Source organism: Salvia hispanica, chromosome 6, assembly GCF_023119035.1.
Source record: "Salvia hispanica cultivar TCC Black 2014 chromosome 6, UniMelb_Shisp_WGS_1.0, whole genome shotgun sequence".
NCBI lineage: Eukaryota > Viridiplantae > Streptophyta > Magnoliopsida > Lamiales > Lamiaceae > Salvia > Salvia hispanica.
In genome coordinates, this window is record NC_062970.1 from 45,506,595 (window position 1) to 45,533,597 (window position 27,003).

Consider the following 27,003-nt stretch of genomic DNA (forward strand, 5'->3'; position numbering starts at 1 on the left):
AATGTTGTAATTTGGTTCATGAATAAGTATGGAGATGTGAACTCTTGGATAAAAGAATATACCTTCCACCTACCACAGGGTACCGGTCTACCCGTAATTTCTCCCCTCAAAGTGTTGGACAATGGCGACTTGTTGTTCGCAATGAATTTACGTTGTCGCCTATATATCTACTCCAAAAAGACTAAAGATGTCATAACACTTAGTCATCTTGATCTATCTACCTCTCTTTATTACAACATCGCTACTTATACTCCAAGCTGTCTTTCACTCAAAGCTATGGGAATTCACAACGTTCAGTCACTACATTTGTACTGATAGCTATTGGGATTCACAATGTTTAATCACTAAATTTGCACTCTTTAAGATTCACAATTTTTTGTCACTAAATTTGTACTAGGGAAGCTAAAACCCATGTGGATTAATTGTCATTAATTTGGGTTCCTGTACCTTTATAGATTTTCGTCAATTTTTTTCTTCATCTATGGTTTTTATTTTATTGAATCCATATTTATAGAACGATTAATTATTTTGTCATCTATATATGTTAGTATCATAAATTGGTAATTCTCACGGTTTTTAGCGAAAGAAAGCTTGTACCGTAAATGGTGATGTTATAATAATTAGCAAAATGGGTATATCTTTTAAGAATACGATATGTTGATCTATGCAAACTCATTCTTAATACAAAAATACAGAGTCAAGCATACGAAGGGTATTTGTAGGTCATTGTTAGCTTATTTTTAGGTCATTATAGTAAGAATGACATAAAACGATTTTAACATGACCTCAAACCCGAATGTTATAATATGACCTAAATTGCTTTATAATAACCCTCCGTGTTTTTTTTACTTATTGACCACTAGATTGTCAAATATGATGGTCAGGATTTGGCCTGGATTTTATATTGAGTTCAATTTTTGTATTGATCACTTTCCTTCTTGAGTATATAAATAGTCCATTATTATTAGTCACTACCAACTAAGGGCCCAAAAACAACAAGTCATATTAACATAATTATAACTATGTGAAATATCTCATAAACATATCTGGCCCATAGTCGGAGGATGTGTATATTAGGTACTACTGTGATCAGTGATCCAATGTATAAAAGTTCAATCAATTTCAATTTGTGTTCTCTAAAATTACATACACGGCAAGAGTAAAGTGAAATAAGGCACTTATTGTGGAACATACAGAAATCACAAAATAGAACTCTTATTATGGGACAGAGGAGTTCGCAAAATAGAACTCTTATTACGGGACAAAGGAGTATTTAATAAGAATATCGTCTCATCCATTTCGCACCAAAAGCAAAACATTAGCCGAATCAATTACGACACTATTTCCACAATGATTTTGAGTAGTAGGCCAATCGAATCTGGAAAGTGGTGGGAAACGCTTTCTATACGTTTTTTGTTTTTGATGAAAAGCTTTCTTTACGTTCTTTTCATACCAATCTATATCAATTATGAAAATATTATAAGAACTCTGCTTACAAAAGTTTACGTGATTATAGAAAGATGATTTTAGCGGAGAGATTATAGCAATATATATTAGATTTTTTTAATTTGAAAAAATTAATTCAATCTATTCCATAATTAATAATTTTTTTGGCATAATGTTTCAATGCCATGTTACTCTTATTTTTTTCATATAATTATAATTTATGTTCATAGAGTCTCATATGAAAATTGGAAAGAAGTAGAGGGTGCATGTGATTTTGTATCATTAAATCTCATTGCAATAATTAGTGAACCTGGTGCGTGATTTTAACAATTATCATCCAATATTAACGGATTTATGAAAATATTACAAGAATGTGTATCAATTATTATCCAATATTGATGTATTATGAAAAATTAAAAGAACTCTAAATACGATCATATGGAATAGAAAATTTCTTAACACGATTTACAACGTTTCACAATTAGAATATGAGTAATCGGTTATAAATAGATTTTAAAAAATAGTTTCAATATTACACAAATTTGAGTACCTCCTCCTTCCCAAACTACTACGTACTTGATTTCTTTGGAACATATAATCTGAGAAATTGATATTTAAATAAGTGAAGAGAAAATAAAATATGAAAAAGAATAAATTACGGAGGAGGAAAAGAGTAAAGAAGAGAGAAAAGAAAATTTATACCGAAAAAGAAATGGAGCAAGGTAAGAAATTTATAAAACATGTTAAAAAATTTCCCAATTCGATTAGGATTAGTTGTTTCACTCTGATATTTGTTTTTATCATCCGCAGGTATTGATTTGGAAGTAATGAAGGAAGATTTGTTTACAAATCTGCCGGTGGAGTTGACTAGAGATATCATGAGAAGAGTCTCAATTAGTAGTATTTTAAACTGCATGGATGTTTGCAAATCATGGCGCGATCTGATAGACGAGGATGAGTTTAAGGCCTCATATACTTCGAGACGATGTCTCGCTTTCTCTTATGAAGACATTTACATCGTGTGGGATGACAAGGCGTGCGAGCCACTTTTCCGATTCTGGATGTCTCCTCCATACATTAAACATCAAAGTAGTGTTCGCTATCGTGTTGTAGTTGATTCAACTGATGGTTTGCTTTTGGTGAGGGATGGAAGATCTAATATTCTTTTCGTATGCAATCCATTGACTTGTGAATATGTCGTGCTTCCTCCACTGCCTACGTTTAGCCGTAGGTGCATGTTTGGATTCGGAGTTAGCAGAATAAGTGGGCAATATAAGATTTTATGTGGTGAAGAATCCGGGTCATGTCATGTATACACACTAGAAGGAGAAGGGTCGTGGAGAAGCATCTCAACCCTAGCACCGGGCGGATCTACAGTACCTGGTGCAATTGCTGCATTTGTTAATGGAAATCTTCACTGGTTGGCGTCTGATTCCGAGGAGAATCACTTGGTTTGTTGCTTTGATCTTGAAACCAAGCTCTTTACCAGTTTTTCCCTTCCTCCTCGAGTTAGTGATAATGACATACTTGACGAATATTGGTTGTGTATATTGGAGGGTCGGCTGTGTTTATGCGATCATTTAAACGGTTATGGTGTCGTTATCCTGTGGACGAACAATTCTAGGGATAAGAATGATTGGGTAAAAGAATATACCACCCACCTACCACAAGATATCAAAGGACATGTTTTCCCCCTCAAAGTGTTGGATAATGGTGACTTGTTGTTCGCAATGAAAGTTTATAATCGTCTATTCAACTTCTCCAAAAACACTAAAGATGTCGTGACACATAGTCATGTTCAACGTTCGATCTATGATTATGCCAACATTGCTATATATACCCCAAATTTTCTTTCGCTTAAAGCTATGGGGATTCACAATGTTCAGTCACTAACATATATGCACTACTAAAGCTCAAAACCATGGGGATTGTCATTAAATTTGGGTAGTTATGTTTTTCTATTATGGTCCTTCCATCAAAATTAGTTTTGTCCATTTATGGTAAATTATCTTCTCTAATAAAGTGGGTCTTATTTTCTTTTAACAATACTTTAACTCGTGTTGCCTACTATAGAATCTATTTTTCGCTTGACGGAAGTGGTAGATCTTATATATTTTTAACTTTTATTTTATTAGATAATTATATAGAATGATTAATTATTATGTTGTTTATATATTGCGCAATTATTATTTAACTGTTTACCACATGTACCCTATTTTTTAATTTGATATCATTGAGCAAAAAACTCATACTCAACACTTAATCAATCAATTACTATGCTAACTAAAATTATCATATTTAAACGGAACTAATTCCTAAAATTCTAATGCAAAAAGTTCAGATTTATAGCACATTATTATATCAACTTTGATAATATAAGTATTATTGAGCAAGAAAAAAAAAACTCATAGCCTTCAATAATACTTATGAAACAACCATGTATACAAATAAATAATGTGTAATTTAGAACAATATTTATTAATTGTTCCTAATATTACCAATACTGAAAGAAATACAACGTCAATTATGGGTTGATTTAAAAGGGAGACAATCACAAATGATTATTTAATTGAACTAAAATTTATTGATTTGAATTGTTAAATTAAAATATCAAGACAAACTACATACTAAATGCAACATATTAAATCACAAATTAATTAATTCACCAGAGAAAGTACATCGCTCATTCGCTCCTAACATTACTCCATTTTAATTACATAAAAATAAGATTGTGATTTTTTTAAATCAAATAATAAATAGTAATAGAATTTTAATTATATAAGTTCATATTGATTAAGCATATTTAGTTTTTCCCTTGCCCTAATTAGACGGCGAGATATCTATGGCCTTGTTTTCCCTCTCATAGTTTTGATGAATGGTGGCTAATTGTTCGTAGTGAAAAACTGATTATTTTATTTATTCTAGAATTAAAACCATCAGGATAGGCAAATTTCAATCATTAATTTTTCTCATTCAAAACATATTCATAGACTATTACTCCTCCGTCCGCAGAACATTGTCCATATTTGATTCGTCGCAGGTTTTAAGAAATGTACTAAAAAATAGTTAGTGGAAAAAGTTAGTGGAACATGAGTCCCACATTTATATATTAGTATTATAATAGAATGTGAATTAATGAGTAGGTGGAATGTGAGATCCATTTATCAAAAATGGAAAAAAGCAAAGTGGACAATATTTCGTGGACGGACCGAAATAGCAAAAGTGGACAACATTTCACTGACGGAGAGAGTATAACTCAATAATTTGCACCATGCATTAGACGTTAAAAGCGTTTGAGAAGCAAATGAAATATTTTATAAAATAAAATTCATTACTAATCTGGACCATATCTTCCATAAACGGCTGTAATTTTGGTGGTTTAATTTTCGAAGTTGCTATTAGAAATTTGGGTATCTTTCGGTTGCACACAATTAAAGTAATCTAACAAAGATTAAATTTTAAAAAGTGTATTATGGAAATAAATGTAGATAACATATGTGATTTTCAATTTGTTGAGGGACCAAATTGAAAATAAAGGGTGTTATATTTCATATAAGTATAAGCTAGGGTTATAGAATATCTCTATACTCTCCACAGACTATTGTGAAGAACAAAGCAACGATATCTATGTACTCTCTCTATAGATTACTGTGAAGAATAAAGCAATTCCGCCGTTCAATTCTAGATGCATCAAGGTACATTGCTCTTTCTCCGTTGTTCTTGGTTAATTATCATAGAGTGCTTTAAGTAATTGTTCATTCAATTATTCCAACAGTTGCCTCTAACATGACAAGAAATAGTGGAACCAAACTTTGTGTTGGAGAGAGCTCAGAGTCTGAAGAAGATGGTGATAGTGTTCAGCCCCAATTTAGGGTAACAAACAAGGAAGATTTGTTAACAAATCTACCACGAGAGATAACAGATGAGATCTTGAGAAAACTCCCGATTAGAAGCATTATGATTTGCATGTGCGTTCACAAATCATGGCGCGATTTGATAAAGGGGGTTGAGTTCGCGGCTTCATATAACCCGAAACCATGCCTCATTTTCCCCGATAAAGACAGCGACTGCTACGCGATGTGCGACGAGACTTGGCAGCCACTTTTCCTGTTCGGCTTGCCTCCTCCTTGCGATCATTATTCACCGGATCCTTTGAAGCGTCTCGTGATTGGGTCAACTAACGGTTTGCTTTTGATGCGGGATGTATACAGAGTTTATAATCGCGAAATTCTTTTCGTATGCAATCCAATCACTCGTGAATATATCGAGCTTCCTCCTGTGCCTACACGGAGGTTCATATATGGATATGGGTGCGTATACGGATTTGGAGTGAGCAAATTAAGTGGACAGTATAAGATTTTATGCTTCGATGAATCAAGGTCATGTCATGTATATACTCTAAAAGGAGGAAGTGGAGAGGGGTTGTGGAGAAGTATCTCAAAAGCATCACTAGGTACCCCTATATTAAGGCATGTTGATTGCGCCTCATTTTTTAACGGAAATCTTCACTGGTTGGCATATGATCATTTTGAAGAGAAACCCCTAGTTTGTTGCTTTGATCTTGAAACTGAGCTATTTACCAGTTTTTCTCTTCCTCCTGGTGAATATTCTAGACAATGTATTTTGGATGGTCGGCTATGTTTACATAATGATGTAGATGATTATCAGGTTGTTATTTGGAGGATGAACTGCTATGGAGATGAAAAATCTTGGATAAAGCAATTTAGCTTCCGACTACTAGATGAGAACGGAATTCTTTTCCCCCTCAAAGTTTTGGCAAATGGTGACTTGTTGTTCGTATTGAATTATCGGCTATTTATCTTCTACGAAAACACTAGAGCTACTCTGACGTATGATTTTCTTCGAAGAAATAAAGATTCCAACATCGTTATTTTTACCCCAAGCTTGATTTCCATCAAATCCTTGAGGATTGACAATGTTCAGTTATATTAATTTTGGGGTTTACGTACTCGTTCAGATTTCCTTGCAATATAGCCTTTTAATATGCTAGTACTTTTTAACTTTGTTGATTTCTATAAATTTCGTTTATATAGAGATGTTTTCTTTACATAATGTCTCTTATTATTTATTTATTATTTGAAATTAAAGATACTGTAAAATATCAGATGAAAGATTATAATAAGAAAATTTGAATATTTTTCAATTAAAAAAGTATAATCCATAATTAATTCAATAAAGTAAATTAAATTCTTGATTTCAAAATTTTAAAAACAATATACTTACCTAAATTAAATGAATTTCCGTAACTGTTGTTTCGATTGTTTGAGGTAATTATGTACCTAAATTAAATGAATTTCCGATTTTAACATATCATATTCTATGAATTTAATTTTATACCAAAAATAAATTAATTCCTAATCAACCGCGTATATATAATGCCTACAAATGTTTAGCCACACAAAATTCACTAAAATCAGGCACATTAATTCATCTTAAGCATCTCTAATTTTCTTCATCCATAGGTATGGATTCGGCAATAACGAAGAGAGATTTGTTTGCAGATCTACCGGAAGAGCTGACGATAGATATCTTGGGAAGGCTCCCGATTAAAAGCATTTTCAGGTACAAGTACGTTTGTAAATCATGGCTCGATCTGATAGGAGGGGGCAAGTTTAAGACCTCGTATACTCCGAAGCCATGCCTAGGTTTCTCTTCCGGACACATGTACTCGGTCTACGACGACGAGGGGTCCCGCGAGCCACTTTTCCAAATCTATCTGAATCCTCCACACCTTGTTGATCGTCAAACTAGTGTTCGCTATCGTGTCGTAATTGATTCAGCTGATGGTTTGGTTTTTGTGAGGGATGCGCGCAACACTCTTTTTGTAGTCAATCCAATGACGGGTGAATATGTCAGGCTTCCTCCTCGGCCTATTACTAGGCGTCCGTACATATTTGGATTTGGAGTAAGCAAAATAAGTCACCAGTATAAGATTTTATGTGGCCAAGACGAATCTGGGTCGTGTCATGTATACACTCTAGGAGGAGGAGGAGGGTCGTGGAGAAGCATCTCATCACCATCATTACCATCGTCAGTACCATCACCAAAGCCATGTACACGCGCTAGCCAACTTTGTGATAGTGCTGCATTTTTTAACGGAAATCTTCACTGGTTTTGGGTTTTTGAGGAGAAACACTGGATTTGTTGCTTTGATCTTGAAACTGAGCTCTTAACTGTTTTCTCCCCTCCCACTCCTGACTCTGTTACCTATTGGCCTCACCAATATCGACTATTTACTTTGGAGGGCCGGCTATGTTTTAGTGATTGTAATAGTGGTTACGTAGTTATTATTTGGCAGATGAACAACTATGGCGATGATAAATCATGGGTAAAAGAATATACCTTTAGCTTACAACCACCTGTAGATCCTAGATTCGCTGGACTTGTCTTCCCCGTGAAATCGTTGGATAATGGTGATTTGTTGTTCACAGTGGATCGTGATCGCCTTTATATCTACTCCAAAAACACTGAAAATGCCGTGTTATCTAATTTTTTGCAACACGCTAACTACTATTATTCCGACATCACTGTTTATACCCCGAGCTTTCTTTCGCTTAAAGTTATGGGGATTCAGAATGTTCAGTCGCTACATCTACCCTCGCCTTTCTCCCAGCAGCCCCGCATCTCTTATATGGACCAGCCAACTCCGAGCGCCATATAACCGCCAGCCGGCCGCCACAATGCTAAGGTCCAAAGGCTTTTGATGGACTATGTTTGATTTACGTCAGTTTTTAATTCATATATGTAATATTTATTTCATATACTCGTTTAGATTATCAAGTTTGGTCAAATTATGAAGTTGGATAATTTCATCAAAGAGTTTAAATTTTCCTGAGTTGTACCATTGAGAGGGACATTGATATCTTTTGGTGATGATAAAACGATGCTAGAAAACTATTGGTGTAAAAACTAAATTGTTGTTTCTGAGCACAAGCTTTTTACTCGCATTTCAGCCAGAATTTGTGAGCACATGTTATGCTTGTAAATAAGTGCTTGCAAACAAACCTTTTTTTTATAGTGAAATAACAAATAAAAGAAAGAGTAGAGGTCAAAATTGGTCATAAATATATGACCAAAATATGAATTTAGCCCAAAAATTGTTAAAAAATGATTCCAAAAATAAATAACCGAGAGAGGTGAGAGAGAAGAAAAAGAAAGTTTATTTTTGATTTTTTTTAATTTAATTTTATTTTAATTAATTACTCCCTCCGTTCTCTCATAGTTAAAGTGAAATTTTTTGGCACGGAGTTTAAGAAAAGAATGTTTAGTGTGTTAAATATATAGATAAAAAGTAAGAGAAAGGAAAAAAGTATTAGGTCATTTATAAAAATGACTCAACTATGAGGGAACTTCCCAAATTGGAAAAATTGTCAAGAGGAAATGGAGGGAGTATGTATTAGTACACTACTTGAGTCAAAATATCACTGATTGGGTGTTGACCATCAATTTTTAGCAGAACCGTAAGAAAAAGATCATTCCAACGATGATTTCATTTGTTTAGGAGTCGATTTTCAAAAAGTAAATATTTTGGACTAACTGTTGGAATAAATAATTAAACTTGATTTTGTAGTAGAATTATCTAGATATTAGTATGTATTAAAATATCTAGATAGATATTTTAAGAGAATTCTCTAGATTATAGATATTTTGTAGAATTCTCTAGAATTAGGATGTATTAAAATATTTAGATATTTTAGTAGAATTTCCTAGAATGTTAGGAAAATATCTAGATTTTTATGGAGAAAAAATGTAGATATAAAATATTATAGATTCTAGTAGAGAATTCTAGAATATGAAGTGAAGCCCTATAAATAGGGGAGAGTTGTAACATTTTGAACAAGTTGAAGAAGTTGAGAAGTTAGTGAGTTGAGGTCCACGATAAAACTATCGAGCGAGACGATCCTCTGTCAGCTTGCAATGGTTGGATGAGCGCGCGGAGGAGGCCTTGTCCGGACGAAATCTTAACCATTGTGGATGCTCTAATAAAATTCATTAATCCTATTCAGATCGGGAAACTTGCTAACCAATCTATTAGTATATATTATTAGCTGGGAGAATTTAAAAAAAAATAGTTTATTTTTTAATTTGAATGAAAATTAAATTACTCTATTCCATAATTAACTCAACGAAAATAATTTTGATTATAAAAATTAAAAAAATTTAAATAATAAGTACCTAAATTTTTTTGGAGGATTGGTTGAATTAATTATGTAATTGATTACATCTTTTTTTTACTTTGTTAATTTATACTCCATATTTCAGATAATTTCTTCAATTAATATCTCTATACCATAGTCTATATTTGAACGGGAAACAATAATTCACGTTAAGTAAATTATGTAAATCTATATTTCTTTCCTTTTACGTACCAATCAATATATTTATTATTTTAGGTTAAAGATTACAGGCTGGAAGATTGGTACTAACAATAATATAATATTTAATTTGGAAAAGAATATCTATTCCATAATTAATTCAACTAAGTAACATAAATTCTTGATTTTAAATTTTTTTTTTAAATAATTGATTTCCATAAATATAGGAGGATTAGTTGAGTTATTTACGTAACAGATTGTATATATGTTTCCAATTTAAAATATCATACCTTAATTTAACTTCATACCAAAAATACAAAAATTATAAGTAGTATATAATGCCTACAAAAGGCTCGGTTTAGCTACACCAATTTCTCATATACAGGCACATTAATTCATCAAGGTTAGAATACACGAATTGTCACATTATTTGCCTTCATTAATTTCCATTAATTTCAATTTATTTTTCTCTGTGCCATAATTTCTACCATGATGTTTGTTTTTCTTCATCCACAGGTGTGGAATTGGTGATAATGAGGAGAGATTTGTTTACAAATCTGCCGGAAGAGTTGACGATAGATATCTTGGGAAGGCTCCCGAGTGAAATCATTATGAATTGCAAGCTCGTTTGTAAATCATGGCTCGATCTGATAGAAGGGGGCAAGTTTGTGACCTCGTATACTCCGAAGCCATGCCTCGGTTTCACTTCCGAACACATGTACACGGTCTACGAAGACGATGCCAGCGAGCCACTTTTCCAAATCTCGCTGAATCCTCCACACGTTGATTGTGGATACAATTCACGGTGTCGTGTTTTAATTGATTCAGCTGATGGTTTGCTTTTTGTGAGGGATTCAGACAAAAATCTTTTCGTGGTCAATCCAATGACTCGTGACTATGTCCGGCTTCCTCCACCGTCCACTACTTGCCGCCCGTGCATATTTGGGTTTGGAGTGAGCAAAATAAGCCGGCAATATAAGATTTTATGTGGCCTAGAAGATTCTGGGTCGTGCCATGTGTACACTCTAGGAGGAGGAGGTGGTGGGTCATGGAGAAGCATCTCAGCACCATCATCACCAGCCGGACGTATACGTCCTATAACGCTTTGTGATGTTGCTGCATTTTTTAACGGAAATCTTCACTGGACCTCTAAGGAGGAATACTGGAGTATCTGCTGCTTTGATCTTAAAACAGAGCTCTTTACTGTTTTTTTCCCTCCTCCTCTTGCCTCTAATCTCGAAATGCATCACGAGTATCGGTTATGTACTTTGGAGGGTCAGCTGTGTCTATGTGAATGTAAAGGAAGTGGCAATATTGATATTTGGCGAATGAACAGCTATGGAGATGATAATTCTTGGGAAAGAGCATATACCTTCGACCTAAAACAACGAATAGCACCTATATTCGGTGGACTTATTTTCCCGCTAAAAGTGTTGGACAACGGTGATTTGTGGTTCACAGTGGATCGCAGTCTCTTGTATATCTACTCCATAAACACTGAAAGCGCTGTGCTACATAATCCCCCTCAATGCTCAAGTCGTTTTAATTCCGATATCACTACTTATACCCCAAGCTTTCTTTCGCTCAATGCTATGGGGATTCCAAATGTTCAGTCACTACGACTACGACCACGACCATGACCACCTTCTTCCAGAAGCCGTGTGACATATCACCGGCGGCCGTGCCACAAGGCTAAGCTCCAAAGGCGTTTGATAGACTAGATTTGATTTAAGAGTATTTTCTTTCATAATAATTAATATGTAGTGTAGTAACTTTTTTTATCTCATAACAACGATTGTCCAGCTCTAGAAAATTTTACTCAGAAAAATTTCTCTAATCTAAGTATACCATGTTGGTAATATGAGCTTAATTTTTTTTTACAAATTATGGAAACTTTCCTCTAATAATTTATTTTTATTTTTTATTCGCCATCAAAAATATTAAATAATAAAATTAATTAATTAATATGTAATAATAATGTTTAAACTATTGCCATACTTCATTATATGAGTAGATTTTTTTTCATAAAATCAAAGATAAAGTATCGTTTTAGCATATTAATTGATTATGACATAATTTAAATTTCGTAGCATTTTAAATAATTAGTATGCATTAAAAAATAAGTTTTCTTCCATTTTTAATACTGCAGTATGTTATTGAAACTCCCGATGCATATTTTTTTTTCATTCCATATAAGATAGGTGATGATTTTAAATTAAGTAAATCTCTACTCCTTTCCTTATACGGTTTTACCAATCCATATCAATTATTTTTTATATTATTTTAGGTTAAAGACTACGCTAGAATTTCAGCCGAAAGATTATAATTGAAAATTTTATTTGAAAAAAAGAATACAAAGAACAAGACGTAGATTTTATCTCTGCTCCTTTCATATTTACCTATATTTGTTATTTATTTATTACGTTAGAATATCAGCTGAAATATTATATAAAGAAAATTTGAATATTTTATTTGAAAAATATATCTATTCCATAATTAATTCAATTAAGTAGATAAATTCTTGATTTCAAAGTTTTAATCTCCATAAATATAGAAGGATATCTTGGGTTAATTACGTAACAGATTATGTTATGTTTCCAATTTAAAATATCATATCTTAGTTTAATTTTATACCAACAATAGATAAATTTCTAATCGAGAAACAAACTGCGTATACATATAAATTTTCTAAAAAAAAAGGTTAGATTTAGCCACACAAATTTCACCAAAAACGAGCAAATTAATTCATCCTTTGTAGCTCTAATTATTACTAAGGTCACAATGCACGAACGTATGTATACGAATTGTCATATTATTCGCCTATATTAATTTCAATAAATTTCAAATTATTTTTCTCTGTACCATAATTTCTAAGTTGAATTTGTTTTTCTTCATCCGCAGTTATGGATTTGGTGGTAACGAAGAGAGATTTGTTTACAAATCTGCCGGAAGAGTTGACGATAGACATCTTGGGAAGGCTCCCGAGTAAAAGCATTATGACGTGCAAGTCTGTTTGCCAATCATGGCTCGATTTGATAGAGGGGGGCAGGTTTAAGACCTCGTATACTCCGAAGTCATGCCTCAGTTTCACTTCCGGACACATGTACACGGTCTATGATGACGAGGCCAAAGAGCCACTTTTCAAAATCTGTCTGAAATTTGGAACTAGTGTTTGCTTTTGTGACGTAATTGATTCAGCTAATGGTTTGCTTTTTGTGAGGGATTTTTGCAATATTCTTTTTGTAGCCAATCCAATGACTTCTGAATATGTCCAGCTTCCTCCACCGTCTACTACTAGCCGCCCGTGCTTATTTGGATTCGGAGTGAGCAGAATAAGTCACCAGTATAAGATTTTATGTGGCCAAGAAGATTCCGAGTCATGTCATGTATACACCCTGGGAGGAGGAGGGTCGTGGGGAAGCATCTCAGCACCATCATCACCACGTATACGGCCTACACCACTTTGTGATAGTGCTGCATTTTTAAACGGAAATCTTCATTGGTTGTTTCAAGGGGAACACTTGATTTGTTGCTTTGATCTTGAAACCGAGCTCTTTACTATTTTTTCCCCTCCTCCTCTTGTCCCTGGTTGCAAAAAATATCATGAATATCGGCTATGTGCTTTGGAGGGTCAACTGTGTTTATGCGACTGCAAAGGTGGTTGTGATGTTGTTATTTGGAAGATGAATAACTACGGTGATGATAATTCCTGGGTACAAGAATACACCTTTCACTTACTACCAAGTATAGCACCTAGATTTGTTGGACTTGTCTTCCCCCTAAAATTGTTGGACAATGGTGATTTGTTGTTAACAATGGATCGTGATCGAGATCGCTTGTATATCTACTCCAAAAACACTGAAAATGTTGCGGTATCCAATCTTCTTCAACAATTTGAAGGCTCTTATTCCTACATCATTACTTATACTCCAAGTTTTCTTTCGCTCGTGGCTACGGGGATTCAGAATGTTCAATCACTACAAGTAAACCCACCTTTCGTGCCATATTACCTCCTCCCGCGGCTGCGCCGCAAGGTTAAGGTCCAAAGGCGTTTGATAGACTATATTTGATTTAAGACACTAGTATTTTATTTCACAATAATGTGTAGTAGTAATTCCACAACTATTGACCTAGAAATTTTTACTCTCTCCATCTTATAATAAATGTCCCATTGTCATTCTGGTCGTTTTCACAATAAGAGTCACTCTCATCTCACCTTCTACTGTTCCATATTTGATAGTATTTCACTAGCTCATATCACTTTCATTTTATAATACATATGACCAAAATACGAATTTGATCCAAAACATTCAGTTTTTAGAAAAACACGTCCATAACAAATGAAATACTTGTCGGAGTGGTCCTTTTTTTGACGAATTTGTAAAAAAACTAACGGTCATGCTTCCGTGCAATTAGCGTTGACCGTTAGTTTTTTGACGGAACCATAAAAAAATGGACTCCTCAGGCGACATTTTCATTGTTATGCACTTGTTTTTCAAGAAGTGAATATTTTAGGTCAAATTCGTATTTTGGTCATATGTTTAGGACAAAAATATACCTTAATTCTAAAGTTTATACGTAAAAATGGTATCCATACTTCTTCCCATTGCTTCATCTTTGAAACTATCATTCTAGTCCATTTTGGACCATATTTCTCAAAACTCGTGCCAAGTTAAACTTGAACAATATTTTATGGACGGACAAAATATTAAAATTGAAGTCCGTGAAATGTTTAGGACAACTTTTCATGGACGGACTAAAATGATAAAACTGGACAACATTTCACGGATGGATGAAGTAACAATTATTTAATCAAGCTATAAAAACACCCATTAAAAAATGAACTATTAAAGAAAGAAGAGAAATTAAGTTGCTTGTCCAACACTATAATGGATTTCAACACAAATTAAATACATTAATAATCTAATTAGCTTGTGTCACAATTAATCAATAAATGATGATTCACTAATGACGACGACTGCGTCTCTGTTCTTCGTCACCAAAGTTGAATTCAACGCATAATAATATTATTAACAAATCAAAAGCAGAGCATCTTTGAATTTTCAACTGCTTTTCTGTTTAATTAATCAAAAGAAAAATTACTCCTCACGATTGATATTTCTCAAGTAGGTGTTGAAAGTCAAGTCTGCACTTCTTTTTCCCCTGCATTGATTATGCCCAAATCGTCAAAATTTCAAATTTTTGACCATCGCATCACTCTGTTTTTCCTTGTGTATTTATCCTTCTCACCTCTCTGCTTTTCCTTCTTTCCCACCAAGAATCCCGTGTCTCCCAATTTCCCCTCTTTTCTTGATTTTGTGATCCCTAATTTTGCAATTTGGGGCAAAATAAGTGTGATTTGAAAAGTAAAAATCCAATCTTTATTGTTCTTGTTTATGATTTTGCAATTTGGAGCAATATAAGTGTGATTTTGTGATCCCTAATTTTGCAATTTGGAGCAAAATAAGTGTGATTTGAAAAGTAAAAATCCTATCTTTATTGTTCTTGGTTATAATTTTAGCTTGATTTTAGTTGTGGAGTGTTTAGAAGAGTGAGGGTTTTGGGGCTCTGTTTTGTAATTGGATGTGAAGTGTAAATGGAAGGAATAAATGGAAGCTCTGGTTCACCTGCACCATTTCTGTTGAAAACATATGAAATGGTGGATGATTCTCTGACTAATGCAGTGGTGTCTTGGAGTAGAACAAGCCATAGTTTTGTGGTGTGGAATCCACCTGAGTTTGCTAGGGATTTGTTGCCTAAGTATTTCAAGCACAACAATTTTTCCAGCTTTGTCAGACAGCTCAATACTTATGTAAGCCTCTTTGCTTCTTCCCAATTCTTTTTTAGGCCAATCATCTTCTTTGTGTAATGTATTGCTGAATCACTTGTGCTTTGTGCTCGTGTGTCTGTTTTCGCACTTTTCTTACTCGTTGTATGTTGTATGAATCCAGTATATGCTCAGAAATGGCTAGACATTGACAAACAAGACAAATTGTTGATGTCTTGTTATTGTTTGGTGTTTAAAATTGGCAATGAATGGACATTTTGATAACTTCTTGAATTAGATCCATTGAAAGATCGATGATCGCTCAAACTATCGTGCTAGTTGACCTCTTTGCATAATTTATTGCACAATCAATTGTGGTTTGTGCTGGTGTATCTGTTTTTCGCACTCATTTTGCTCGTTGCCTCGTAGTATGTTGTATGAATCCATTTATATGATCTGAACTGGCAAGACAAATTGCAAATTTCATGTCATTGTTTGGTGTTTAAACTTGGCAATGAATCGATATGTTGGCTGAAGCAAGAAAGAGTCTCCCTCGAGACAGAGGTGGAGAGGTACAGACAGGAAAATCGAGGCTACGAGCACGAGCTGAGATCACTGGGGCAGACATTGCACACCATTGACCAAAGGCAGCGGCAGCTGTTGGATAACTTGGCTCATCTCCTGCAGAGCCCGAGTTTGATAGACCAATCCGAATCTCCGAACAAGAAGAGACGGATGCTTGCTCTGCACTACTTCAAAGACGAAGCCATGTTGATCGAAGACAATCCAAGCCCTTCATCTCCCCCACTGTTGGACTTGAAGCAAGTCGAGAAGCTCGACTCGTCTCTCACTTTCTGGGAGAAATTCATTCACGAGATCGACCAAATCCCCTCAGATTCCCCGTCCTCCTCGCCTATGGAGTCTGACATCAATAACATTATCCCGGGATCGCCTTGCTCTGCATCCTCGGCCTATATCGAAAGCCCTGCAATATCATCCATCCGAATCGATCCTGACTCGAGACCATCAGGAGTCGACATCAACATAAGTCCGGCCAAAACCCCAGATGCTAGATCAGCTGAAGCTCGACACGGGAGTCAGTCTGTGCCGGCTAATGATGTGTTCTGGCAACAGTTTCTGACGGAGGCTCCCGTGCAGCCGGATCCTAGTAGATTCGCGGAGGAACACAAGCCTTGGTGGATTGTGGATGGCCTTAACCAACACATGATCCATCTCACTGAAGGTGAGAGGATCTGATGGTATATATATTAGATGATTCATGTTGTTTTCTTGTTCTAGATTTTACTTGTTTTCCATTTTTGCTTTGTGTATCATTAGACTGCATATATATAGGGGTTTTGTGAATGAGTTGATGAGTAGACATTCTATATAGGACTACTTATGAGTTTTTTTTGTTCAATAACATACCACGCGTGTTTTAATGAAAAATTGGTAAAGTAAGGGAGAACGATAAAAAATAGGTAAAGGAAGAGATAAGTAAGAGAGGAAAAGTAAATTAAATATGAAAGAGAGGAGAAAAATATGAGTAAAGTATAAGAGAGAAATTTTCCATTTTTTGAAATGGGACTGACTATATTTTGTGGATATTCTAAAATGGTAGAATATGGCTATTTTCGTGGATGGATGGAGTATAATTTTGTTATAAAGATTATTATTTTTTCGAATCAAAACAACCGAGTGAATCTATTCTAAAAAAGAAATATATAAGTATGGTTGAGTAAGTCAATAGTACACTATATGGTTTCATTTCATATAGTTGTTTCCTTATATCAATCTATATCGGTTCTATATTTGATTATTTATTTATAATTTATGTGATAATTATATATGGTAGTAGTCCTTTTTTTTGTTTCGTTTATGTACATGAAAGTTAGGGTATTTGCGCAAAACTTACTGATTTGCTTTTATTTTGGTGGCACTAACATCAATTGATATTACACCTTCCGCCTCATAGAAATATGCCATTTTTTTTATCGTCCTAGAGAAATAGTTCATATTTATTTATATCAATTTTTTTCTCGTTTTCTTTTACTTTATCATCTATGAGCCCACCATCAACTATACAATATCTACTTTATCATTTATAGGCCTCAACCGTAAGTGACATATTTCTATGGGACGGAAGTAGTATTTGGTATTGAGAAAATGAGATAGATAGCAGTACAACAAATGAAATTCTTTAATGTATAAGACATAATTTCGCTACCTACAAAAATGAAAAAAAAAATTATTAAAACAAAAAATAGTACAAAAATCTATAATAAACTTAATAACTGTACATTGTGAATTCCCAAGGTTGTGAGTGAATAAAAATTTGGGGTATAAATAGCGAGGTTGGGATAACATTCGATAGATCGTTCAAGACGACCATATGTGACAAGCAATTCCGTGTGTTTGGAGTAGACAAATAGTTGATCAGTTGTCGCGAACAATAAGTCACCATTTGCAAAAACTCTGAGCGGGTAAACAACTCCATAGATAGTTGGAGAAACTTCGAGTCGGTGGATTGAATATACTTTAACCCAAGAATTATCATCTCCATAATCGTCCATCCACCAAATAGCAACACCGAGATGCTCATCTACCGCATCGCATAAACATAGTCGACTCTCCAAAGTACGTAGGTGATATTCGTGATTATAGTCGTCATTGTAATCACGATCAGGAAGAGAAAAACCACTACAGAGCTCTGTTTCAAGATCAAAGCAACAAACAAAGAAATTCTCCCCGGACTTGGATGCCAACCAATGAAGATTTCCGTTCAAAAATGCCGCAATATCACTAGGAAATATAGGGATGCCTGGTGCTTCCGGTGCGACGCTTCTCCACAACCCGCTTTTTCCTCTTTCTAGAATGTACACATAGCATGACCTTGATCCTTCCGCACCAGATAAAATTTTATATTGCCGACTTAATCTGCTCAGTCCAAATCCATATATGAACCCACTTAGAGGCGATGGAGGAAGCTGGACATATTCACCAGTCATTGGATTGCATATGAAAAGAAGTTCACCGCCTTCCCATATCAAAATCAAACCATCAGTCGAATCAAGTACAGCATTACCCGAATCATGATTGCTAGGAGACAAGACAAATCGGGAAAGGGGCCGGCATGCCTCATCAGTGACTATGTACCCCTTGTCTCGATGAGCGAAGGCTAGACCTGGCTCTGGAGTATACAACGCCGCAAAGTCATCACTTTTTATCAGATCACGCAATAATTTACAAACGCACTTGCAACTCAAGACATCTCTAATCGGGAGTCTTTTTAGGATATCTATGCATATATCTCGCGGTAAATCCATATCTTCCTTCTTTTCTACCATACCTTTCAAAAAAATTAGTGATCTTCATCAATACATGCAATAGTCATAAATGAATAAACAAATATTAGATTGCGGATGTGGTTCTGAAATCGGAGTCTTCAGTTTCAAATCTAATGTTCGGTAATATTTGGACTTTCAATTAAATTTCAATGAAAACTCTCTCATATCTACAATTTAAATATATTAATCAAAGTCATTATTCAGAATTTCAAATAGTCATAGGACATCTTCCAAACACACAATAGACACACACAAAAGCACATAGTGCACAAAAACACACACATAATACACACACAATGTGCACACACACAACACATAACACAAACACTTGTATACATAGATTGATAAACAGGAGTAATTAGGTAAATAGAGTAGAAATTAATTATGGCAAATAATGAGGCAATTCGTAAATATGAATTCGTCTAATCATACCTTGAGCTGATGATGAGCTGATTCGTCTATGTTATAATTGAACAAACTTTATATAAACATAGTTCGTTTCGAAGTTTCTTAGGATTCGACATGATTCTGGCCGACCATTTAATTAAAGTGAACATGTAATAATAACTTTTGTCCTAATACATATCGATTTTGGAAATTATTCCTTCCACTTTTAATACTAGGTGATGATTTCAATTAAGTACACCTCTACTGATCCTTTCCTTGTACGGTTTTACCATATCAATTATTTTTTATATTATTTTAGGTTAAAGACTATGCTAGAATTTCAGCCGAAAGATTATACTAAGAAAATTTTATTTTAAGAAAAATACAAAGGACAAGACGCAGTCGTTTTATCTAGGCTCCTTTTAATGCTACTACTAAATTTTTATGCATACTATTGTAAGTTCTCAAAGCAAAATTAACATTCTCTAGAATGAATGAAATTATTCTTAATTATAGTATTCTCTCCTTTCTAATGAATATGAACCACTCTTTTTTTTTTAATTTATCCTAAGATGATAGATTACTAAAAATAGAAATATATTTTTGTTTCTATTTTATCTTTTTTTCACTTTATTCTCTCCACTTGAGATACAAAGTAAAATTGCATAAATTCATGTGTAGCCCAAGGAAGGGGTCATCTTTCTTGGGACGGTGGGAGTAGTATGGATATTTTCGGTCATCGCTGACCCTACTGTTAGTCCATGAGTGCCGCTCGAGAGCTCTATAATCGGACGGCAGCTCCGCTGATAGGATAAACCTCCTATCGGGCTAATCGGAGTGCCCAACTCACCCGTCGAGCAAGTCGGTAGAATGAATGATAATATTGATATTCTTGATTAATTTCTCAAATGAATACAATAACTCGTATTTATAACACTAATAACTAACTTAATGAACAAGAAAACAAATATATGGAAAAGATATGTGATTCTCTAAAATATCTAAACAAAATATGAAATATGCTCGTATCATCCGCCTCCCGACCCCACGTAAGGAAGTTTCATCTCCACGGCTGAGAAATTAGAAAGAGATTAACTAGTTAGAACATTAGAAACAAATAGTAGAAAGTAGAGGAATACATCGAATTTAAGTAGAGAAGAAAATTTAGTACGTAATAAATTGAACAAAGATCATGCGAAAGGGATATATTTAGGAGAAGAGAGGTGCGCCGTTTGATTTGGGGATTTTTTATTTTTTATTGATCAATTCTATTTTATGGAGCATTTCACTTTTTTTTTATTGTTTTTTATTCTGTGGAGTACTCCTACTATTTCATTCCTATGAAACAATGAAAACTTATCCAACTCTTCAGAGTAATTAGGGCTCTGTTAAATATGAATAAATATGTCGAAGTTAGGCATTATAAATATAGGTAGTTTGATATAGATTTGTTTTGTAAGTAATTATTTTAAAGATTTATACATCAATTGTTTCCTCGATAATGGATTTGGATCGTGAATATTGAAAGCCCATTTAACAATAGCCCACATCTCAAGCGCACTCATTGTCGAATCCACGTGAACAAGGGGCTTAAGCTATTAAATCTATTTTTCTTTTATAAAATAAAGTTTTAAATTTAACTTATTCATATTTTTTTAATTATACAAAATCTTCTATTATTAAATATCTCACTTTAAAAAATACTATATTTTTCAATAAAATTTAAAAAACGTAGACTTCTCAATTTCATTATTGTTTTGTTACTCCTTAAAAAGATTTCTGTTTAAATTGCCAATTAATCATATTCTAAACTGTATTTTTCTTCAACTTATACGTTCCAAAAAAATGAATAAGGGGGTAAGTTTTCGGTTATCTCTGCTTATTTTATTCTCATTCTTGATCTTGATCGCCATAGTACAAGTTTACATTTTTAGCTATGGGCATGATTTTGTTTATGGGGTTGGTCTAGATCTAAATTTTAGTTAGGGGTTACTCCCTCCGTCCACAATTTAAAGAATCATTTTGTCATTATAGATGTCCACGATTTAAAGAATCTTTTACTTTATTCCACATTTGGTATGCGGTTCATACATTCAACTAACTCTTTTTCACTACAATCCATTGTAAAATTAAAATTAAAAATGAGACTCATATTCCACAAACTCTTTTCTTTTACAAAGTCAAATAATTTCTTAAAGTTCGTGCCGAGTCAAAATGACTTTTTAAACAGTACAAGGGTAAGTTGTCAATCCCTGAGCTATGGATTGTGAGAGACAAAATCAGTTGACTGATTGCATTGCATTGAATATCATTAGGTCAATGTAAGTCTACATCAGTATTTTCATCTTATCTTACTGATAAAGGATAAAGTTTATAATAAAATATCTGAGAAGAAAATTCTTCACAAAGTTCACCACAATATAACTAACCCCACCAGCCAAGAACACAGCAATACACACAAAACCAAACACAGAGAGAAAGAGGGTATTCATGGAAGTATTATACAGCATAGTTGTGCTATTCAGTGCTGTTTTCATCTCATATAACGCGTGGAAATTCTTGAAGCGGGCTTGGTTTGAGCCGAGAAAGGTCGAACAACGCCTGAGGCAGCAAGGTTTCAGTGGAAACAGCTACAGATTTATGGTTGGCGACTCCAAAGAAATGGCTGCCATGACTAAAGAAGCTCTCTCCAAGCCTATCCCTTTCTCCAACGATATCGCGCCTCGGGTCATCCCCTTCATCCATCACTCCCTTGTCAAATACGGTATATCAACTTTCCAGTTTCAGCTTTGGTTTGTTTTCACTTTTCAGCTTTCTTGGAAGATGTTTAATTAGGTTGTTACGAACTCATGGTTCAAGTCGGTTGTGTAAGGCTACTGGTGTGGGGTTTATAGACCAGATGATCTTTTTTTTTCCTAATTGACTAGCTTTTTTAGATAAGTTCTTTTCTTTGGTGGTCTGATCAACGAGTATGTTGGTCCTAAAACGGATGGTTGAGTTTATAAATCAAATGAGTTCTATCTCCCGATTTATATATTGAATGAATACTCATTTTCGTAATAGACTAGTGTTCGTTCTTTATAAATTAAATGAGTTCTCTTTCATGATAGGCTAAATATATTTGATAATCGATGGATGAGTTCTCATGTTTGGTTTGTATTTTAACGACTGATTGTTGGATTTTTGGTGGTAAAATTATAGGGGAAAATTGCTTCATGTGGTTTGGCTCAAATCCTGCAATAGTCATCTCCGATCACCAAATGATAAAAGAGATTATGTCGAAGAATTATGTTTTCCTGAAGACTTCTAGTCCGCTAGAGAAGCTTCTAACACGAGGCCTTGCAACGTACGAAGCAGACAAATGGGCTAAGCACAGAAGGCTGCTAAATCCTGCTTTTCATCTTGAAAAACTGAAGGTGTTTATCAGAGGGTAATAACCTAACTGAATCATACTAATATTCATTGAATGGTTCTTTCCTCGTTGCAGCTGATGCTTCCCTCGATGTACTTGAGCTGCGGTGACATGTTGAGCAAATTGGACAAGATGGTACCGAGTGATGGAGGATGCGAAGTGGATGTGTGGACTCATCTTCAAGCTCTAACGAGTGATGTGATCTCGCGCACTGCGTTTGGGAGCAGCTACGAAGAAGGGAGGAAGATATTTGAGCTTCAGAAAGAGCAGGGCACGCTCTTGCTGAAGGCGGCTCAAATGCTTTACTTCCCTGGTTGGAGGTACGATGATTTGAGAAGTAGTGTTGGATTAGTTTCACGGGTATTTGCATATAAATTCCAAAACTTTCGTCAAATTCTGGTTTTACATGCCATTCGTTAAAATTTGCGTGTGAAGTGTTGAACTGTTTGTCCTGTTTTTGCAACCAATCAAGATTTTGGCGCTAACAGTGCTTGACTTACTAACATGGCACTATCGAACGTCAACCAAAACGACGTCACATTAAATAAAGCGAAGCGACTTCGTATAATACTAAATTGAATAATTTAATTTGTTGTACTCCCTCTTATTCAACAAATGAAATTATTTAATTTAGCACAATACGACGTTTTATAACTACCTACAACATGACATTGTTCTCGTTTATGCCCTTGGTTGCAAAATCAGAACAAATCAAAGTTATGCAAAGACAGAATTTTGATGAATGTTTAGGAATTTACAGGAAAATAACCTTAGTTTTAATAATGTCTAGTCTAATACTTGTCTGGATTTAACTTGTAGATTTTTGCCAACAAAAACTAACAGAAGGATGGCACAAATTGCCAAGGAAGTTGACTCATTAATTCTAGGCATCATCAATAAAAGAAAGCAATTGGCAGAAGCAGGGGAAATAACAGAGTCCACTGACTTGCTAGGACTAATGTTGGAGTCCAATTTCAATGAAAATGGTGAAAAGATAGAAATGAGCTTGAGAGACTTGATTGATGAATGCAAACTCTTCTACATAGCCGGGCAGGAGTCAACAGCGTCCCTGCTCACGTGGACCATGATCCTGCTGAGCAAGCACCCGGACTGGCAGGCCCGTGCCAGAGACGAGGTCATGCAAGTTCTTGGCACCAACGAGCCGGATTTCCATGAGCTGAACCGGCTGCAGATTGTGACAATGATCTTTCACGAGGTTCTGAGATTGTACCCGGGGGCAGTTTTGCTGAGTCGAACCATCCGTGATGAGACGAGGCTAGGGGATTTAGCCCTGCCCGCGGGCGTGAGCATCTTCCTAGCTACGCTTCCGCTGCAGCATGACTGCGAGATATGGGGCGAGGACGCGAATGAGTTTAATCCGGAGAGGTTTGGCGAAGGCGTCTCCAAGGCGACGAAAGGGAGGCTCGTCTACTTTCCGTTTGGTGGAGGCCCGAGGATATGCATTGGGCAGAACTTTGCTTTGCTAGAAGCTAAAATGGCGCTGGCCCTCATCTTGAAACGGTATTGGTTCGAGCTTTCTCCATCGTATGCACACGCCCCGAATATGGTACTGTCGCTTCATCCTCAGCATGGTGCACCGTTGATCCTGCACCGGATCCTTTAGGCCTTGTTGCGTTATAATGATTATACATATATATCTTTCTACGTTGTGAAAGAGTGTTTTCTGCTATGAAATTTGTCGATATCGACTGTGTCTATTGAAAGAGTGTTTTATATAGGGCGATGTCTGTGATGATCACCGAAGGAAAGGCCCTTGCCCGAAGAATGACTCGTTCCCCGCACTATCATTGTTATAAATATCGCACATAACCGACCACAACAATAAATTAACCAAAACGACACCAAGAATTTAACATGTCCCAAAAAAACCATGAGCGCACAGAAACAACCAAAATATGCACTAGAAAATTTTTCATAAAAAGATACAGAACGAATCAGAATAACAACAATTGGACTTCAAGACCAAAGAACAACACGAAACCTTAGACTTCTATCATGGTATTAGAGCAGGTCACTGACCATAGGCTGAAATTTTAATGACCCACCGGTACAACACTGACCCTGACCCTGACCCTGTACATGTCTTTAAATTTGGGTCATATTATTGGAGAGACCCTGTTCCATTATGTCACATGATTGTACATACAGCAGACGAAATATTCGAAAGGGTCCATGCCATTTCCAGTGCCCTCATCTGAGCCTTCCAATTCTGGAAATTAATGCAAAAAACAGCCCATTGGAAACAAGAGGCATTCTCTTAATCTTCCAAAGTATCAACACAATATACTATACCAATTTATCCCTAGTCAATGTAAGAAAATAATGTACAGAAAAATTTGTTCCTTTTTCAGCATCTATTGTTCCTTCTGTAAGTTAAAAAAAATGGTTTCTTTTCAAATCTAACTTTTTCGGTTTAAATTTTTGGCTTGAGAGAAGTATACCATAAATGAAATTTCAACAACTTCAACAAAATCTCTCAGTTTCTTATTTTACTATGTTATTTAAGATTTTTGTGACGTCTCTCTTGTTTCGTTCATGTTGGTTACTTTCTGGGGACTTACCGGACCATTCGCGGAATGAACTTGAGGATCATAGTTTCCGTAGTCACGATGTTCCTCTTGGATCCGTCTCACACACTTCATGTTGAATAATCAGATATTGAACATTGGAGAAGATTGTTTATTCACTGAATTATATTTTGAGGATACAATGTATATTGGTATTTATAGGGCAAGAAATATAAATGCATCTAGGGACTAGACAACTTGGAACTCTTCATTATAAATACTATCTCCCCTTTCCAATAGGTTGGGAATTCCTAATTCTCTTTCCAACATCCTTGAGACACCCAAATTCTATTTCCAACACTCCCCCTCAAGTTAAGTAACGGGATTTCCGATACTTAACTTGCCGAGTGCTACTGAGAAATCTCTTGCACCAACTGCCTTTGTCAAAATATCTGCGAGTTGATCTTTGGATCGAACAAATGGAAATTCAACAATTCCTGCCTCAATTTTTTCTTTGATGAAGTGTCTGTCAACTTCAACGTGTTTTGTTCGATCATGTTGAACTGGATTTTCTGATATACTGATGGCAGCCTTGTTATCGCAGAAGAGCTGACATGTTTTCTGTGGTAACAATGCTAATTCCTCCATTAGTCTTCTTAGCCACAATACTTCTGTCAATCCATTCCTAATTCCTCTGAATTCTGCTTCTGCACTTGAGAGTGCCACAACTTTCTGTTTCTTACTCTTCCAGGTAACCAAGTTTCCGCCAACGAATGTAAAGTAGCCAGAGGTTGATCTTCTATCAACGGGATTCCCTGCCCAGTCTGCATCTGTGTACCCATGGATTTCTAAATGATCATTCTTCTTGAACATTATACCGTGATCAAATGTTCTTTTTAGATACCTCACTATCCTTAGCGCTGCTTCAAGATGTTCATGTTGGGGTTGATGCATGAACTGACTTACTATACTGACTGCGTATGCAATATCAGGTCTAGTATGAGACAAGTAGATTAATTTCCCAACAAGCCTTTGGTACCGCTCTCTGTCTGTTAGTTGAGCACCTTCCTTGATCTGCAAGCCATGGTTGACAATGATGGGTGTTTCTGCTGGCTTACAATCCACCATCCCTATTTCCGCCAATAGGTCAAGAATATATTTTCTCTGGTTAATGAAGATTCCTTTTCTTGATCTTAATACTTCTACTCCAAGAAAGTATTTTAGTGCTCCTAAATCCTTGTTCTCAAATTCAGTTGCCAAGTTTTTCTTGAGTTGAGCAATCTCCTCTTCATCATTTCCTGTTATGATCATATCGTCAACATAGATCAGTAGGCAAGTAATCTTATCTCCTTTCCTCTTTAGGAACAATGTGTGATCTGCGTTGCTTTGTTGATAATCATATTTCTTCATAGCCGCACCAAATCTCCCGAACCATGCTCTTGGAGATTGTTTCAGTCCATACAGTGTCTTCTTTAGTCGGCACACTTCTCCCTCTTTGAAGTCTCCTTCGAAACCAGGAGGGCTCTCCATATAGACTTCTTTCTTCAATTCTCCATGTAGAAAGGCATTTGTAACGTCGAATTGATATAAAGGCCAATCTTTGTTTGCTGCAACGGAGAGCAATACTCGAACTGTATCCATCTTGGCTACCGGGGAAAAAGTCTCTGAGTAATCCACGCCATAAGTCTGAGTGTATCCTTTTGCAACCAATCGAGCTTTGTATCTTTCAATGGACCCATCTGGTCTTCGTTTAATTGTGAATACCCATCTACATCCTACT

The 27,003-nt window shown here is 35.3% G+C and overlaps 6 protein-coding genes across 6 annotated transcripts; 5 read left to right on the plus strand and 1 right to left on the minus strand.

Annotated features, from left to right (window-relative positions):
• The first annotated feature begins 2,158 nt into the window (after positions 1 to 2,158).
• Positions 2,159 to 3,356, plus strand: LOC125195504 (putative F-box protein At3g16210). The gene is made up of 2 exons (XM_048093647.1): positions 2,159 to 2,168; positions 2,257 to 3,356. The coding sequence occupies exons 1-2, from the start codon at positions 2,159 to 2,161 to the stop codon at positions 3,354 to 3,356; spliced, it is 1,110 nt and encodes a 369-aa protein (XP_047949604.1).
• Positions 3,357 to 10,315: 6,959 nt separating this feature from the next.
• Positions 10,316 to 11,422, plus strand: LOC125195505 (F-box/LRR-repeat/kelch-repeat protein At1g09650-like). Its single transcript, XM_048093648.1, has one exon. It carries the CDS (start codon positions 10,316 to 10,318, stop codon positions 11,420 to 11,422), a length of 1,107 nt encoding a protein of 368 aa, XP_047949605.1.
• Positions 11,423 to 12,685: 1,263 nt separating this feature from the next.
• On the plus strand, positions 12,686 to 13,852 carry LOC125195506 (putative F-box protein At5g15660). Its single transcript, XM_048093649.1, has one exon. It carries the CDS (start codon positions 12,686 to 12,688, stop codon positions 13,850 to 13,852), a length of 1,167 nt encoding a protein of 388 aa, XP_047949606.1.
• A 1,526-nt stretch (positions 13,853 to 15,378) lies between these two features.
• LOC125195507 (heat stress transcription factor A-4a-like) lies at positions 15,379 to 16,917 on the plus strand. Its single transcript, XM_048093650.1, has 2 exons — positions 15,379 to 15,478; positions 16,019 to 16,917. The coding sequence occupies exons 1-2, from the start codon at positions 15,379 to 15,381 to the stop codon at positions 16,804 to 16,806; spliced, it is 888 nt and encodes a 295-aa protein (XP_047949607.1). The 3' UTR covers positions 16,807 to 16,917.
• Positions 16,918 to 17,772: 855 nt separating this feature from the next.
• Positions 17,773 to 18,896, minus strand: LOC125195508 (putative F-box protein At3g16210). Its single transcript, XM_048093651.1, has 2 exons — positions 18,001 to 18,896; positions 17,773 to 17,776 (listed from the first exon to the last, which is right to left on the minus strand). Exons 1-2 carry the CDS (start codon positions 18,894 to 18,896, stop codon positions 17,773 to 17,775), a joined length of 900 nt encoding a protein of 299 aa, XP_047949608.1.
• A 2,811-nt stretch (positions 18,897 to 21,707) lies between these two features.
• Positions 21,708 to 24,433, plus strand: LOC125193301 (cytochrome P450 72A225-like). The gene is made up of 4 exons (XM_048091072.1): positions 21,708 to 22,047; positions 22,485 to 22,699; positions 22,771 to 23,015; positions 23,515 to 24,433. The coding sequence occupies exons 1-4, from the start codon at positions 21,774 to 21,776 to the stop codon at positions 24,317 to 24,319; spliced, it is 1,539 nt and encodes a 512-aa protein (XP_047947029.1). The 5' UTR covers positions 21,708 to 21,773; the 3' UTR covers positions 24,320 to 24,433.
• The last annotated feature ends 2,570 nt before the right edge of the window (positions 24,434 to 27,003 follow it).

Excerpts from the sequence above, each read along its gene's own strand:
- LOC125193301 (XM_048091072.1), top strand. The coding sequence starts at position 21,774 with ATGGAAGTATTATACAGCATAGTTGTGCTATTCAGTGCTGTTTTCATC. Across the intron at positions 22,048-22,484 it reads TCACTCCCTTGTCAAATACG|GGGAAAATTGCTTCATGTGG; the intron begins GTATATCAACTT and ends GTAAAATTATAG. Across the intron at positions 23,016-23,514 it reads CTTTACTTCCCTGGTTGGAG|ATTTTTGCCAACAAAAACTA; the intron begins GTACGATGATTT and ends TTTAACTTGTAG.
- LOC125195507 (XM_048093650.1), top strand. The coding sequence starts at position 15,379 with ATGGAAGGAATAAATGGAAGCTCTGGTTCACCTGCACCATTTCTGTTG. Across the intron at positions 15,479-16,018 it reads TAATGCAGTGGTGTCTTGGA|ACAAATTGCAAATTTCATGT; the intron begins GTAGAACAAGCC and ends TGAACTGGCAAG.
- LOC125195506 (XM_048093649.1), top strand. The coding sequence starts at position 12,686 with ATGGATTTGGTGGTAACGAAGAGAGATTTGTTTACAAATCTGCCGGAA.
- LOC125195505 (XM_048093648.1), top strand. The coding sequence starts at position 10,316 with ATGAGGAGAGATTTGTTTACAAATCTGCCGGAAGAGTTGACGATAGAT.
- LOC125195508 (XM_048093651.1), bottom strand. The coding sequence starts at position 18,896 with ATGGTAGAAAAGAAGGAAGATATGGATTTACCGCGAGATATATGCATA.